General features: G+C 39.5%; 1 protein-coding gene and 1 pseudogene across 2 annotated transcripts in view; both read right to left on the reverse strand.

Annotated features, from left to right (window-relative positions):
* Positions 1-12,212, reverse strand: part of IL18RAP (interleukin 18 receptor accessory protein) — a 34,888-nt gene extending 22,676 nt beyond the window's left edge. The window contains exons 1-5 of one of the 2 annotated variants that reach the window (XM_003274879.4): positions 11,380-12,212; positions 10,526-10,760; positions 6,982-7,151; positions 6,191-6,515; positions 5,912-6,095 (exon numbers count right to left, since the gene is read on the reverse strand). In XM_003274879.4, coding sequence (XP_003274927.1) covers positions 5,912-6,095; positions 6,191-6,515; positions 6,982-7,051 — 579 coding nt within the window. In that variant the 5' untranslated portion in view covers positions 7,052-7,151; positions 10,526-10,760; positions 11,380-12,212. Of the gene's footprint in view, positions 1-5,911; positions 6,096-6,190; positions 6,516-6,981; positions 7,152-10,525; positions 10,877-11,379 lie in introns of those variants that run through there. The other variant, XM_012512464.1, reaches the window with a different exon arrangement.
* Positions 12,213-16,132: 3,920 nt separating this feature from the next.
* On the reverse strand, positions 16,133-17,004 carry LOC100602788 (annotated as a pseudogene).
* Positions 17,005-18,217: the final 1,213 nt, after the last annotated feature.

An 18,217-nucleotide genomic window follows, 5' to 3' on the forward strand; every position in this document is an offset into this window, starting at 1 on the left:
TCATTGTATAATGATACAGAGTCCATTCACTAAGAGGATATAACAATTGTAGATCCATAGACACCCAACATTAGAGCGCTTAAATACATAAGGCATTTATTAAATGAAGAAAGAGATAGACTACAATACAATAATAGTAAGAAACTCAATACCTTAATTTCAACCATGGACAGCTCATTTAAACAGAAAATAAACTTCAAAAATTGGCCTTGAATTACACTTTTGACCAAATGGACCTAACAGACGTATACAGAACATTCTATCCAACAGCAGCAGAATACACATCCTTCTCAAGTACACATAGAACATTTTCCAGGAAGGATATGTTCAGCTACAAGCTAAGTCTTAACTTTAAGAAAATTGAAATCATATCAAGTGTCTTTTGGGCTACAAAGGCATAAAGGTAGAAATCTAAAAACAGAAAATATCTTGGAAGATATGCACATATGCAGAAATGAAACAAAACGCTCCTAAACAACCAATGGGATAAAGAAGAAATAAAAAGGAAGTTAAAAAATAAGACAAACAAAAGTCAAAACACAATGTACTAAAACATGTGGGATGCAGGAAAAGCAGTCCTGAGGGAAATTTATAGCAATGAATGTCTGCATTGAAACACAGGAAAGATTTCAAATAAACAATCTAATGATACACAGAAAGATTTAGAAAAAGGGTCATAAATTAAGCCCAAAGTTTGCAGAAGAAAGGAAATAACAAAGATAAAAGCAAAAATAAATGAAACAGAGATTAGAAAAACAGTAGGAAAAAACAAATAAAACTTAAGAGTTGGTTTACTGAAAAAACTAAAAACAAAATCAACAAACTCTTAGCTAGACTAAGAAAAAAGAGAACACTCAAATAGATAAAATCAGAAATGAAAGAGGAGACATTACAGCCAATATCACAAAAATACAAAGGATTATAAGAAACTACTATGAACAATTATAGGCCAATAAAATGAATAACCTAAAAGAAAAAGGTACATTCCTAGACACATTCAACCTACCAAGATTGGATCATAAAGAAATAGAAAATCTAAACAGACCAATAATGAATCAAGAGACTGAATCAGTAGTAAAACTTCCAAGCTAATTTTATGAAGCAAGCATCACTCTGATACCAAAGCCAGAAAAGGCCAGTACAAGAAAATTACAGGCCTGTATCCCTGAAAAATACAGATGCAAAAATCCACAACAAAATGTTAGCAAACCAAATTCAACCATACATTAAAAGAATCATTCACCATGATCAACTGGGATTTATCCCTGAGATGCAAAGATGATTCAATATACATGAATCAATAAATATGATAGACTACATTAATAAAATGAAAGATAAAAACTGTATGACTATCTCAATCGATGCAGAAATATCATTTGACAAAATTTAACACACTTCATGATAAAAACCCTCAACCAATTAAGTATAGAGGGACTGTACCTCAATACAATAAAGGCCATATATGACAAACCCATAGCTATACTCAACTGTGAAAAGTTGAAATCTTTTCCTGTAAGAACAGATTAACAAAACAAGAATGTGCACTCTTACTACCTCTTTTCACCATAGTACTGGAAGTCCTAGCCAGATCAATTAGGCAAGAGAAAGAAATAAAAAGCATTTTAGAAGAAAAACAAGTAAAATTGCCTTTATTTGTTGATGACATGATCTCATCTATAGACAACTCTAAAGACTCCACCAAAAAACTGTTAGAAGTGATAAATGAATTCAGTAAAATTGCAGGATGTAAAATCAGCATATAAAAATCATAGTGTTTCCCTGCACTGATAATGAACTATCTGCAGAAAAGGAAATTAGGTAAACAAGCCCATTTACCATAGGAACCAACATAGTAAAATAGTTGGATATAAATTTAACCAAGAAGGTAAAGGACCTATATGCTGAAAATTATTTTAAAGAAACTAACAAAAGGAATGGAAGAAAACACAAATAAATATAAAAGTATCCTGTGTCCACAGACTGGAAGAATTAATATTGAGAAAATGTCCTTACTACTCAAAGTGATCTACATATTCAATGCAAACCCTATCAAAATGTCGTTGTTTTTACAGAAATACAAAAAACTACGCTTAAATTCATATGGAACCACAAAAGACCCCAAATAACCAAAACAATCTTGAGAAAAAGAACAAAGCTAGATGTTTCACACTCCCTGATTTCAAAATATATTGCAAAGCCATTTAAATAAAAACAGCATGGTACTGGCATAAAAACAGACACATCAACAAATGGAATATGATAGAAAGCCCAGAAAGAAACCCACACATTTATGGTCAATAGATTTAAAAAAAAAAAAAGATGCCAAGAACACACAATGGGGAAAGGATTATCTCTCCAATAAATGGTGTTAGGAAAATTGGTTATCTACAGGGAGAAGAATGAAATTGTATCTCATAGCACATAGAACCCATCAATTCAAAATGGGTTAAAGAACGAAATATAAGACCTAAAGTTGTAAAACCTCTAAAAGAAAACATAGGGGGAAAGCTCTACAGCACTGTTATGGGCAAATATTTTTTTTGAATATGACCCTGAAAGCACAGGCAACAAAAACAAAAATAGACAAATGATATAGCATAAAACTAAGAAGCTTCTGTGTAGCAAAGGAAACAATCAATGGAGTGAAGAGACTACCCACCAAATGGGGAAAATATTTACAAGCCATATATCTGATAAGGAGTTAATATCAAGAATACATAAGGAACTCAAACACTGCATTAGCAAGAAAACAAATAGCCCATTTTAAAAATAGGCAAGACATCTGAAAAGATTTTTCTCAAAAGAAAGGATGCAAATGGCCAACAACTATATGAAAAAATGCTGAGTATCACTAATCATGATAGAAATACAAATTGAAAACACAATGACATATCACCTCACACTTGTTAGAGTGGCTTTTATCAAAAAAATTAATCTGTTGTACATTGTTGGTAGAAATGTAAATTAGTACAGCCATTATGAGAAACTCTATGAAGTCTCATCAGAAAAACTAAAAATAGAACTGCCATATGATTCAGCAATCCCACTTTTGGGTACATATCCAAAGAGATTGAAATCAATATGGCAAAGGGTTAACTACGCTCCTATGCTTACTGCAGCACTATTCACAATAGCCAAGATATGGAATCAACCTCAGTGTCCATCAACAGAGGAATGGGCAAAGCAAATGTGATACATGTACACAATGAAATACTATTCAGCCTTTACAAAAGGAAATTCAATCATGTGGGACAACATGAATAAACTTGGAAGCTATGCTAAGTGAAATAAGCCAGGCACAGAAAGACAAATGCTGCAAGATCTCACTCATATATAGGACCTTAAAAAGTTGAACTCATAGAAGTAGAGAGTAGAATGATGATTAGTAGAGGCTTGGTTGGTGGGGAGAAGAGGGTAAATGGGGAGATACTGGTCAAAGAGTACAAAGTTTCAGATAGATAGGAGGAATAAGTTTTCAGACATATTTCATAGCAGGATAAATATAGCCAATAATATTGTATTGCACATTTCAAAATAAGAGAATAAGTTTCAAATGTCTGTCCACAAAAAAAAGTAAGCAAGGTGATGGATATGTTAATTAGCTTGAGTTAATCACTCTACATTGTATACATATATCAAAACATCACGTCAATACTTTTTTTTGTATGTGGTATGAGATACAACTTCATTCTTCTCCCTATAGATAACCAGTTTTTCTAACACCATTTATTGGAGAGGTAATCCTTTCCCCATTGTGTGTTCTTGGCATGTTTTTTTAAATCTATTGACCATTAAATGTATTGTATACATTTAATCTATTGTAAATGTATACAATTATGATTTGTTAATTAAAAATAATTTTAAAATAAAGAAGTTGAAAAAAATTTTTTTTAACAATCTGCAAGCCTGTTTTTAATTTGCCAATTAAACATATTGTGGAATGCTCCAGAGACTCCAAGCCCAAGGATTTATTTCAGTTGTATACTCTGTATATCTGGTGGGTGTATCCCTGGTCAGCAGTTTCATCTGAATTCAATAAAGCCACGTTTTCATTCTCTCAGCCAGTGTCAGCTTCATCTATTCAGAGATGGGTCATAGGTATGACCCACCCACCACCTGAGAACCTGGGGATCAGCATGAAGGAAAAAGGCATTAGGTGTTTTTTCCTGCCTAATGCCATCACTTTTAGTGATGTACTACTGCCATAAGGTCTGTGATTTCCAGGTTACTATGTGACTGTATATGCATATGTATGTGTGAGTGCACACACACATATGTGTAATTCACAAAACCAGGACCTGTCCAAACCTGTATCAGAAGTACAATTTTAATGACAGCCATTGTTCACCTATTCTTAGGGTAGCTGCCTGTTCACCATTAAACACATGTTGACGTTTGCAGTCAAAGCCCCAGGGAAGTGAAACAAAGCTTCCTTTTGTGAATATCATACAGTTTTAGGGTTTAGTTTATAAAAACAATATTTGAAGAGAGCTGACAACTATTATGCAACTTGTGCTCACCTGAAAAGTAAAAATTCATAGCTTTCACTTCAGGTGTATGATCATTGAAAAGCCAAACACATTTTCATCTGAAATAATGGGGACAATACTGCTTTACTGGCCTGAGAACAGCCCTTCAAGACAACAAGACAGCTGCCATCCTGGATGGCAGTTACTTTGAATCAAAGGAAGTTTTGTTTTTGAGAGAGAACTGAAAATAATGAACAAAACTATTGGCTTTTCTTACTAACCTCATTTTAGAGGTTATGAAATGAATGTTTCTGAAATTCGGGTTTTATTGAGACCAGCATTCTTTCGGTGTCATATAAAAACACAAATGTGAGACCATACCCCATGCCGTTCGTCGGCCCTGTATATTTATTTCTGTAAAGGATGTGATAACATCTGTCCTCCTATTAGCCTGGAGTCTCAGGAATCAAGTAGGGAAATGTCTCCTCATACCATAGTAACTGTATCCCCAGGAGACTCTCATTCTTAAAATTTGGGGTGCATTAAACCATTACATAAACATAACTCATCTTTCTGACTTTAATCAGTAGCAATTTAGAATGATTTTTTATATTAACAAACACATATATTATGAGGTTGAATATAAAATTATGCATAATTTTGAAGACAAAGTATTGGACTTCAAATAGGTATTGCAATTGTAGGAAGCGATTTAGATTCTATTCCTGGATTCCACCACCCAAGAGTCAACTGACAGGGGGCTCTGTTGGAGGAGATGGTTAGGCAGCATTTCATCATCTGCTAGCACTTGGAAACACTATAAAACACGATGGAAATATGAAACGCTTTTGTTATGGGAGTTCACGTACATGTGGTTCATAGCTCAAAGTCATTGTGAAACTTGCTCTTGTTCCCTTTTTCTCTTAGCACTGTACTCCTTTCCACCATCTCACCTCTGCAAGACATCTGTCACTCAGGCCCACCTTGGATTTGTCCTAACTGTCCTCCAAGAGCTGTCTTTTTGGGAATGTATTTCAGGCTCCTTTATCTTTCACAAACCCTTCAAGACTAATGAGTCGAGTGCTCCCTTCCCCTTTGCAATGCCTGTTGCTTTCCGAAGACAGTGAAAATGAGTGAACCTATCTTCCTACATTAGCAGATGTTCGTAGGTTTATGTCTAACCTCATGTGTAATACACTTGAATTTTAGAAGTTTCTCTGGTGTTGATCAAAAGGATGCCTCTAATAATTAGAATATCAAGCTCTGTGGCTTCCCAGGGGACATGATTATTTTAGAAAGTCAGATCTCCTGCAGAGGCACAGGGTCAGTTTCTGAGAAGCTGTATACCTCAGATTCTCAAACACGCTTTTCCGGGAAAAGCCCATGAAGATGATACCATAAAAACAATGCTCTTATATTAATTTTAGAGAATTCACTCTTACCTTGTACCAGGTTACCTCTGGACTTTGTGCATCACTTTGGCAGCTGAGACTGGGGCAAGAAATAGAGCCAGTGCTCCCAAGAAGTAGGTCTTGCTTATGTGATGCGGAATTCTCACAGGATGCATTTGTCTGGGGCTTAACTTCTAAAATCATCTTGACACAACAGGCTACATCACAGGGGCTCCTAGGAAATTAACAGGATCCTGTGAACATAGATATTTTGTCTAGATAATAGAGGATTTGGAAATGTTTTCAGATAGAAATGCATTTGGAACATACTTAATCATCTTGGGTCTACAAATATATGACCCAGAATTATTCACCCTTGGGGTCAAAAAGCGAAGGGTACATTTGTCCTGAATGACGTGAGGATAGCTTTTCCTAATGTCCTCTACTGGATCTCCATTCGAAGGTTGTCGGCACCATTGGACATCAGAGAGGTCCTTACTACCCGTGAAGGGGAGGGGCTCAGGGACTTGTGTTGGTGAGAGTCGATTTCTGTGGCAGAAATGTGATTTCTGTGGCTCTGGTAAATCACAAAATAAGACAAATTCCTCTTCACTCCTTGTAGAATATGTCCAAAGGAGTTTTTTTGTGGAACAACCTGAAAATCATAATAAACAAAACAACATGGAAACACATTAGAAAATGGAATTCTAGCTTATATTTACATCTAGTACTTGACTTAACAAGAGATTAAGCTTCCTTGTGTGTCTTTCTTCTTCACTGTCCATTTTGTAGGGGAAAGGAAGTGCCTGTTCTAATTCCCTCCCAGTGGACTCCAGCATCACCAGCAGCAGCCCTGGTTTCCTGGAAAAGATGGTAGAACCCTGGCTCATCCCTCGTCAGCTGCTCTCACTGAACACTCAACTACAGTAACAGGGTACCTCAACAATGCTTGGTGTCAGCTGAAAGCTCTTCACCCCAATAATTCTCCTCTCAGTCCCTTTTTAACAGTAGGATGGAAAGGTTGTGTATTAATATATCACACTGCTGATATATTAGGTTATCCATCACTTTATGTTTGACCACAGACTCACAGTGCTAACATGAAAAGTGAAAACCCCTACCTGAAATATTAAATCCTTTAATTCTCTCTCCTGTGACAAGCCAAAGAAATATCCAGCCCAAATAGAGCATTGTTCTCCTGTGTTCCTGTCATCACTCCAATAACTTCATTCCGTTGCCAGAGTAGAGTGTTCTGAGATTCAGAACTCTGCCCTGAGTATCCCCTTCATTTCTGTAAATCAAGAAATGGGAAATGAAGAAATCAGAACCAGTGAACAAAGTGCAACTCACACAGGAAGCTTTGAAAGGGCAGGTCCTACCCAAACCAGCCTTCACTTGCCTATAACTTACGTGAGTATTTCCAATGGTGTGTAGCAACCTTTTCACTTGTGTCATTTCTTACTAATCGTCTCAAGCTCCCGATATCCCTAAGCTCTATGCAGTGTGTTCTTGTAATGCGATTTTTCCCCTCATTAATCTTTTTTCTTTGATGTGCTCACCTAGCACATATATTTCCATGAGTAATTTGGAAAGAGTTATGTTTAACTTTTCCTGAAAAAATGACCCAAGTTGAATAAAAATGTCAGATTTTTCATGGTTAGGAAAGCTAGAGATATAGCTCCTATTGATAAAATTTGAGAATGTTTGCACATACCAGTCTGTGCTATTGGAGAATAGAGGCCACCTGCCTCTCCCTTCCCCACATGCAAGAGGGAAAGTTGTCACTGGATGGCATCACTATCAACTCTTTCAAATATGAAAGGGGGAGCAGGTCCCCTCCAGAGAATCAGATCTGGGCTGTGTCCAAAGGACTTGTGTCCCCTCTGTTGATAAGGTAGTCACAGGACCTTTCAAACTACTTACTTGAAATATGGTGGGGATCCAGCTGGAGAATTCCCAGGGCAGCAGTGTGGGGAGGGGTATGGCTCAGAGCGGGGTCTGGGTTTCAGCAGCTGGAGGGAGCCTGGGGCATCTGTAACAAGCCTGGAGTGTTTCTGTTGTCCCACAGGGGAGGGCAGATGAACTTCCCTAAGGAACCTCAGCCTTTAAGAGTAGGCCAGGGCTAATGGAAAATAAAGAATGACAAACCTAAAAGGAATGCAAGGAGCAGAGCAGAGAGACCACCTTGGCAGTCCAGACAGAGAAAGCTTGGAGGAGAGACTAGACATCAGTTTCAGAAGCTGCAGAGGAGTTGGGCATGAGAAGGACTAAAAAGTGTCCACCAAAGAGTCTTGGTTTGGCCACCAAAAGCTCAGCATGTGCAGCTGGGGTGAGATAACAGAGCGCTTCAGGGTGGAGAGAGAGGAGTAGAGGGAATGTGGGGAAGAACCATGCCTTCTAGAGGCTGCATGATGCAGGAAGACAGGAGGAAGTGTTTGCTCATTTCTGGAGATGAGAGGGCTTTGGGCAGGATTCCACTTGGAGGGGAATGTGTCAGCAGGTCAGTGAGGACAAATACAAGTGAGAGTGAGGAGAGGGTGCATGGACTGCTTTCTCCCAGGAAGCCAGAAGAAGTGGGGTCCCTGATACCATGGAGAGATTAATCTTGGACAGGAGGCAGGTAGAACCATGCAGGTGAGAAGGAAAGTCTGTCCAGACCACTTTGTCCAGGTGGAACCAGAAAGTACAGGAAAGTACAGGATGCGACCACCTGGCTGCTGATGCTGACCTGGCTGTCTGCTGACAGCAAGGCGTGTTCATGGAAGAAAGAAAGGGGGTTCTGTGCAATGCGCCTTGCAGAATGCCAGGGATAGGTGTTAAGGTCACTGCATTATCCCCATTGCTGACAACTGACAGCTGTTCTTACAAGGACTGCAATCAAGGAACAAGGCAGGATCAGCAACGGCCTTTAAAGATATGGTCTCCCCACTTGCCTTTCCCTTGTCCACAAAGTCTCCGGAAGAACAGTCTTCCACCTCCACCACCAGACACATCTCCCTAAGAAGCAAGCCTGAGTATTTCATTTCCATGCCCAAAACGTCACCAGCTCCCGTCACCCATGTGATGAAGCACAGATTCCAGAGCACCATGGACAAATGCTGTAGCGTTTGGCTCTCTCATGTCTTATCTGATTTCTTCCTCAGAGAGTCGTTCCCTGACCACCTGGATAAAGAAGCGCCTCTCTCCCTTCTTGCCAACAACCATCTCTCTTGCTACCATTTTAAATGACTTTCGTCTTAGCACATATTGTTGTCTGAAAATATCTTATTCCTAAAACTTCTCCCCAACTAGAATATAAGTTCCATCCCAGCAGGAACTGAGTTTGTCCTTCTGAGTCCTGCAGCCTCTCTGCAGGAATAGAGCCTAGCTAATAACAGGAGCTCAGTAGTGACTTGTTCAGGATTTAACCGTGCTGCAGTAGGTCAGTTGTTCCTTACACCTTGTCCTCCCACTAGATCAGGAGCTCCTGAAGAGCAGAGATCCCATTTCAGAAATCATATATCCTGATCCCAGGAGAGTGCCAAATGAATAATTAGTAATACATTCTGTGTTCTGAAAAAATGATAAACACTTCCAGAGCCATCGGAACAAACACATAGCAATCTATTATGGTGATTCACATACTGTGTGGCTCCAGTTAAGTCACTTAGGCTCTTTCTGGACTTCAGCTTTCTAACCTGCAAAATAAAATGTCTGGACTGTATCAGTAGTTCCTCCACCTTAGAATGAGGGAATCAGAATTTCTGATGTTTAAGCCAGGATATTTGTAATTTTAAAAGAAGCTCTCTGACTTGTAAATCATAAGGTCAGATGATTGCTAAGATCATCCCAGCTCTACCATCCCGCAATTTATGTCTAAATGTCCAAGCCTATAGCAAATTAGTTACCATGATGCCCAGAAGTCTCCAGCCCTCAGGAATTTCCGCCAACCTTGAGATGACAGATACTGCCTACTGATGCACCCACCCACCCACTGGCCTCAGACCTCCGGCTACCTGGGGCTGATTGCAGGCTGCAGCTTTCACTCTGGGACAGTGTTTCTCAAATCATCTTGAGTATAAGAATCACCCGAAACACTTATTACAAATGCAGATTTTGGGGCTTCTTGAGGACTTATTATATCAGATTCTCAAGGAGAAGAACAATGGAACCTACAGTATAAACAAGTGTCAGAGCCACCATGCTCATCCGGGAGACATCTTTGGGAAGCCCTGCTCAGGGATAAGCATAGAGCTTGGGGTGGCGGGTCAGTGCTGAGTTACAGTAGCTGTTGCCAGCATTGTAGGCAACTGACCAATGTGAGCCCAAGCCCATTCTGGAAGTCTCATTTATGTGGGACAACACACCCACACTGTGTGGCTTGCTTGTTAATATCTATCTTTTGAAGGCCGTCTAATGTCTAAGTGATGTCTTCCATGCTGCCATCACTAAAATGCTTCACTGAATCGGAAGGGGCCACCCAAATGCAGAGTACATCATTTATTGAGCACTGGGCAACTTAAGCCAAAGCAAGCTTCAGACTCTGCTTGTGGGAATAAAATAATGTGGCACTCATTTACTTTCTGTAAAGTGAAGCAGGGTGCTGTCCTTCTCGTATTACAGATGGACAACTAAGGCTCACATTGCTTGGAATGGCAGTGCCCATTCTCAATGATAATCACATACCTGATAAGTATTAGAAGGGGGATTCATATCCAGGTGTAGAGGGTCTCAAAGCTTCTGATTTCCCCATCACCATACGCTGTCCTTCACAGAAGGAATTGAGAGCCCAAAAGCACTGGGAGAATCTACAGAATCTCTTCTTCAATTATTTTCCAGATGCATTTTTTGAGAATCACATCTTTTGTTAGAGGATGAAGATTTATCTTTCAGTTGATCAAGTCTACACCTTCAGCTGTCTCTGGGAGAAATAATGAACCAAACTTTCCCCACAAAACTTTGTGGTGGGAAATGGGGAAGAGAGAGGAAAGCGCTGGAGAAAGCAGTGTCAACAGAGATCTGAGACCCAGGGAGAGAAACGTCACCATCAAAGGCAGACTTAAACCACTTTTCACAGAGAACACCTGCAGACAGAGATTTGGTCTCGTGTAATAGTGACAGTATTTAATTCAACTGATATCATTATGATTCTCAGATGCTCCGTGGTGGCTTTAGACCCCATTGTCTAGGGATAACAGAAAATGAAGCTGTACTGCCTGCCATCAAAGATGTTACAGTTAAGTTTAAATGGGCATTCGAATTTGGCAAACATCTTGAATCTCTCTGCTCTTAGCCCTTCCTGTAAAATGCTCAAAGCACTATAAACAGGTTTATTTTATAACCATCAGTTTTTTTAAGTGAAGACTCCATATATATGGAGATGTAAATTTTGTTAGTAAATAACCCATTTGTTATTCTAAAATATTTCTTGAAAAGTAATTGTATTAGCAACTCATTTTTTAAATTATTTAAGCTATTCTCCCAATTTATGTTTTCTGGTTAGGAAATCTAGTGAAAAAAAAGAAGTATTACTCTCTTACCTTTATTTCCTGCTCTTAAGACATAAAAAAAGAGGAAGGAACTTCAAGTCCTTATTTCAGTGACTGCCGACTTTTGTATCTGAAGGAAAATATGTGAAAATATCCATTTTCAAAGGGTTCTAGTATATTTCTTCCTATCCAGAGAGATACCTAGAGAAGACACAGTAGCCATGTTACTCACACCAGCTCAAAAATAAAGGGTTATAACTGGAGGAAAAAGGAAAACCTTATTTTGTAAATGACCACTGACATTGTGAAATGGATGGTAATACAGAGGAAAATTAAAGTACCTCTTTCTATAGGAAGTGCTCTGAAGAAGAAGCATCTCAAACTCTGACCAACCTCCTTGACGAGATAAAGTTTGTGGTTGGGTTTAGTTGAAAGAGTGAGTAAGCTGGTTTCCTTTACAGGAATTTCCTGTAAAGAATATTAACTCTCAACTCAATTTCTCAACTGTGGGTTTTGGTTTTCTTCTTGTAAAACTAACCTCCAAAAGTGTGACCTTTGAGATAAACACTAAAGCCTATATTGTGATTAACTTTCTAATTTTGAAAAAGAAAAATTACCTCTCCACCACCAATTTATAAAGCAATAATTTATTAATACACAAAGGAAAATACATTTAAAGTCTAAAGTTACTTGGGTTTTTTTGTTCTTATTGAGAGACAGTTTCAGAATATAACATATAATTGAAAACTCCATTGTTCCTTTGATAGAGCAACTGAAACCATTTAATACTTCAGATACTCTGAGACCACAATAGTTGTAATGAGTTTTGTCTAGAAACCATCTTGGTTAAGTCTAGATAACATCCTCCATCAAGAGTCTAGTATTCTAATAAAGGTAAGGCTGGCACAGCTGAGCACATCAAAGCTCCAGGCTGCTTCTACACATATATAGAGAATAACACAAAATGCAAATGAAAACTAAATTTACTTTGGTATGAAAGCAAAATAAGTGTTTGCCTGAGGTGAGGGTAGGAGGATGCAAGAGGAATTAGGAACTGTAGACAGGAAGGAGCCCCAAAAATGTATCCACCACTGGTCATGAGTCTACCTAGGATTCCAAGAGGATGTGAGGGTTTGTTCCAAACCTATTCCAAGAGTGGTAACAAGGAGCAGTGAAACAGACACTGCAGGCATGTGATGCTTCAGGCTTACAATGTCATGTGGCAACAGGCCCAGTAGTAAGAACAAAGGCAGGAGACCCAGGAAGTTTTGGAGAAATGAGGTTGAATGGATGAAAAAGGCTAATAATAAGGTGTTGTTTTGGTAAGTGTTCAATAACCATTGAATGGAACTATATTCAAGTGAATTGGGTTGTGGAAGCTGTCCTTGTGAAGATTCAGAGATCTTGATGCAGACCTCAAAACTGAATCTAAAGTTATTGTATAAGCCATGCTTGCATTGCTATAAAGAAATATCCGAGACTGGGTAATTTCTAAGAAAAGTGATTTAATTGGCTCATGGTTCTGCAGGCCGCACAGAAAGCAGAGTGGCATCTGTTCCTGGGGAAGCCTTAGGAAGCTTCCAATCATAGCAGAAGGCAAAAGGGGAGTAGTCACATCACATGGTGAAAGCAGGTGCGAGATAGGGGTGGATGCAACACACTTTTAAACTACCAGATCTCACTCACTATCATGTGGACAACACCAAAGGGATGGTGCTAAACCTTCATGAGAAACCTGACCCCATGATCAGATCACCTCCCACCACGCCCCACCTCCAACACTGGGAATTACAATTTAATGTGAGATTTGTGCAGGAACTAATATATAAACTATTTCAGTTATTTAATTGTCTCCTAAAGTGCATTTGATCACTTTAATAGAGTTTGAACAGGGCTTACAGGAGATGGAAAGTCTTGCTGTAGACATTGTGGAGCTAGTCTCTAAAAATGGCTGTCATCAATTCTTCCACCAACTCCTCACCTTTTCCCATTTACTTCCATGTGCATTTTGTTTCTCACATCAAGAGATAAAATGTGTTTTCTCTGTCCTTGAATCTAGGCTGGCTTTATGATTTTCTTTTGTTGAAAAGAACACAGTGGAAGTGACACTGTTGCCAGTTGCAGATCAGTTTTTAAAAGATCTTCAGCTTCCAATTCCTCTTTTGGGAGCCAGACACAAAGTAACAAGCTCACCTTGAGATCACCTCACTGTAAAGAAGCCTAAGCTAGGCAGGTTGTGAGAATAGGAGAGAAAGAGATGCTAGGCCAGGCCCCAGCTGTTCTAACCAACCCAGCTTCAAGCATGTGAGTGAATACCTACAGCAGATGTGACATGCAGAAGAACAACAGCTCAGCTGAGCCCAACCCAGATTGCAGCATTGTGAAAAATAATACATTGTTAAGTTTAAGTCACTGCGTTAGGTTTAAGTCACTAAATTTTGGGGTAGTTTGTTAGACAGCAATAGATGATGGAAAAATATATTACCATATTACCATTGGCCAAATGAATTCTATTTCACTTGAGATAAATTCCTGGATGAAATGGAAATTCAAAGTTTTCAAAGATGCAAGTGACAAGAAGATTTTGTTATTTCTGTGGCAGACAACGTTTTAACATAACAACCATAATTATGTCTGACAATGTATATAAAGACATATCAGAATTTTACAAATTTCACATGATTTTGGAGCACATATTAATAATATATCCACACCAATGATGCAGGATTTTTGCTCCTTAGCTCAGCTAGGTCTGGGTTTTTGTCTCATAACCAGGAAGACATATGCACTCAGACATCATATAGTGAGTGGAGTAGAATTTATTAAGTGAAAGGAAGGCTCTCAGCAGACAGGGACCCTGAAAAGCAGGTTTCCGGCTGCCCCCTTCACAGTTGAATACCAGGGCACAAGCTGTGAATTCCTGGCAGCTCCACCCCATCCTTCCAATGCACATGTGGGTGCTTAGACTGACTTGCTCCACATCGATTTATTTTCCTTACTGCACATGTGTTAAGGGATGGGATTTTCCACTGTAGGCATGTTTAGGCAAGCCTCCTGTGCAAGTTCCCTTATCTGCACAAAACAACTCATGTAAGAGCTTGTGGGGTGGGTCACCAGTTCTCTGGGGACCTTTCCCTTACTGTCTGCCTAAGGCAAGCTGGCTAACTCCTTTCATTACCCCCTCCAGGAGGGGAGACCCCCAACTGCTATTGGAGAAAGTGGATAATGACTGTTCTTAACTGCTTCCTGCTGACAGGGTGTGCTGTTTGGGGAAAGCTGAGTTAGGGCTCCTCCTGAGTACAGTTTAAGGGTCCCTGGAAGAATAGCACATCCATGCATTGATTCATTTGCATCATCATTTGAAGTTTGATGGCCTCTAAATAAGAATAAACAATTTGGGTTACTAGCAGACATATATAAAAATGAAACAAGAGGGGAAGGACAGTTCAAAAATCCCAAGGCTGCCGACATGCCCAGATAACTGATGGCTACAGCTATGCCTGCTAAGATTTGGATGCATGGTGCTTTGCTTTGGTTAGCTCCCTTGGTCTTATTTTCCCAAAAAAAAAAAAAAAAAAAAAAAGAACCCTCTGGGTTCACCTGGCAGGATTTGCAGGATAATTGGTCAGAATTAAAATATTGATCCAGATTTTTATATTACCTATCCCTTTTGTTTCTTCTGAGCTGCAGCCAGAGATCACTGGTTGGTTCACAGGAATAAGCAAGATTAGTCTAAAATGTAGGAAAAATCTTAAAAACAATTGATGAGATTAGAATTTAATGACAAGTATATATGTTTTGAAACATAATTTTTCTCTCTCCAGTCCTCATTTTTATCAAAAACAAATCACGATAAGACTGAGTTGTTTGCAAAATAGACTTTAGTCTTATACTTGGCCTGATTATTTGCATAAGGTGCAGCAAGAATAATTATTTTCCACATAGACTTTTAAATTGGCTTTGAGGGAACTCTATTCCACAAGAAATCTCAGATAAGACCTTTTAAAGCCCAGCCTAGCCATGGGTTTGTACTGTCAAACACCTATGAGTTTTGTGAATTTTTCTCTTAAGTCCCAAAAACATAGGGCCTGTTAGAAAATGACATTCTTTAGTCACCACAGTTTAGGAATCCTGTGCAGGGACAGTGTAGACAAGGAATGAGGCCAGTTTTCCTAGGGGGCTTTTACTGGCTCTTCAAGTCAAGCCAGATTCCTTAAGTGGAAGCATAACCTTCCAGTCAAAGCCTTGGTAAAACAACCAGTTTCTCCAATTGTGTCCTGTTACAAAAGAAAATGGACTTTTATTACACTGATGCAAATAACTGTATTGCCATAAGCTAAGAATACTTACAAATAGTTTCCAAATTCTGTAGAAGCCAGGCAGAGAGAGAAACAAATATGCTCCAAATTTTGTTCAGAGGAGTATAGCTTACTCAATTATTAAAGACTGTAGATAGCTCAAAATAAGTTTCCCTGCCTCTGAAAAACAAGGATCAGCAATGTTTTAAGCCAAAAGTTAAAAAGATTGCTTCATTTTTCTATTAGTTCAGTCTATTCCATTAACCCTTGTTCTGCTTGATATTCACGAACATTTCAGCTCTTCATGAATCCTGTACATTTCCCTCTATTCCAATATTATAATCTCCAAAGTTCTCAGAAACCTGCATTTTAGAGCACCTGTCAAAGTTCTAGAGCTGATTATAAACCATCTTTTGACAAGAATCAAAACAAGACAACAATTGTCTATAAATGACAAAATGTCCAGCATAGTTACAGTCAAGAACACGATTGACAAATAAATTTGGTTATCTCTTTCTTGGCTTTCCTAAGCTAAAATAATGGGTGACACCAGTTTTGTAAACTTCAGTGCGGGTGAGGAGGGGCTGGAAGTTGTAGAGTCAACCCAAAATGAAGTGAGCCATCTGTTTTAGGGAAGCAAAGCAGTAGACCAGAGTCAACGGCTGGTGGGCGGATGGGAGCATGTAATCCAGACCCTCAACCAGAGGCCAGAAGAACTCAAAATTGTTCACTGGTCAGCCATCTGAGATGAAGTAGGGCTGTCCAGAGGCAATATGGCCCTTGTCAGCTCTCAGGGCCTCTGAGGCCAGAATATGAGCCTGCACCAAGTTATCCACATGGGCAGACTCAACCAGGCTTCTGGGATCTCCACAGACAAACTTGAATGCATCTTTCTTGATGTAGCTGACTATTCTGGGAAGGTTTCTTTGTTCTCCAGGCCCATAGATGCCAGCCAGCCTCAGAGCACAGGTTCTTAAGGCACCATCGCCTCCGTCCAGGTGTGTGCTGTTTGCCTCCAGAACCTTCTTCTCTGGGACCCCCTCCTCTGGCAAGCCTGGAGGATGTTGTCTGTACCCCCAATTCTGACTTCTTTGATCAGGTTTTGATTTAGTCGCTCCTTCCCTGACAAACCATAAGAGGCAATATGGAACACACATTTGACATCTGTGTCCTGGAAGGCTTTCTCTATGTCAGAGAGGTGGCGGATGTCTCCATGTACAAACTTGATTCCTTCTGGAATGGTTTGAGCAGGACTGCTGATGTCAAATAGAATTACGTGGACTCTCTTTTGGTTCAGAGCATGGCCCAGGTGGAAACCAAAATAGCCACCTCCTCCTGTAATGAGGAAAGTTTCCTTTGGAGATCTTTGGGGGTCCATATATGGCAGTCAAAAGACAACTGGACAAGAGCAGGAAGAAGGGCTTGGCCTGCAGACTTAGGGAGGTGGGCTGGCCCAGGCCTTGGGAGCCACCTGCTGCCTCTACTCAGGCACTGGAGCCCTCAGAATGGCCTCTGGTAAGTTATTTTAATTATGTTCTAGTCACAGATAAGGTCTTACTCTTTCCAGCATAGTTAAAGGGGTGGGTAATTCCGTATGTCCACAGGCCTTACCAAATTGTAAAGTATACAATCAAATGGTTCTCAAAAGCTAAAAAAGTGGTTTATAACCTTAAAACATTTAGCAAATCTAGTATCTGACCCACATAATTTAGACCATATATTTACATTTGAAGACATTTGCACTTTACCAATTATCTTTAAAACTGTTTTTATGTTTCAAAGATTAAAGTCACATGAACTAAAAGGCATCACAGCTTTTATTTCTCCTTGAAAAATATTTGATCTAAGTGCTTATTTTTCTTTAGGTCAATGAATTAGAGCTCTGTTTTATATAAGCATCACACACATAACATATATATGATTACACAGACAGACAGAAGAAAATCCAGTAGTTGTAAGATTTTTCATTTGGAGCCGAGCACGGTGGCTCACACCTATAATCCCAGCACTTTGGGAGGCCAAGGTGGGCAGATCACTTGAGGTCAGGAGTTCGAGACCAGCCTGGCCAACATGATGAAACCCCATCTCTACTAAAAATACAAAAATTAGCTGGGTGTTTTGGTGTGCACCTGTAATCCCAGCTACTCGGGAGGCTGAGACAGGAGAATCGCTCGAACCCAGGAGGCAGAGGTTGCAGTGAGCAGAGATCGCAGCATTGCACTCTAGCCTGACAGAGCAAGACGCTGTTTCAAAAATAAAAAAAGATTTTTTTCATTTGCCAATCTCCTAATTGGGTCATTGGCCTCAGGGTGGAGTCCTTCAAGAAGCAGGGCTAGGAAAGCACGCAGTTTTCAGGGCCCAAGAAACAGGCATAGCTGGAAAACAAAAACAGATTTTGGGAGGGATTTACCTGTTTTTAATTCCTGGGGTTCCATAAGGAAAACAGAGCTTTCTTCCCAAAATGGGGTCTGTGGCACCTTCTCTGTTTTTCCCAAGGAGTCCCATGCTCTCACAAGTTATCTTAGGGCCTCTCATGCATGCACCGAGAGTGGCAAGACAAAATGGAGAAAAGTAATTCAGTTGACTGAGAA

This window comes from Nomascus leucogenys, chromosome 14, assembly GCF_006542625.1.
Source record: "Nomascus leucogenys isolate Asia chromosome 14, Asia_NLE_v1, whole genome shotgun sequence".
NCBI classification, from domain to species: Eukaryota; Metazoa; Chordata; class Mammalia; order Primates; family Hylobatidae; genus Nomascus; species Nomascus leucogenys.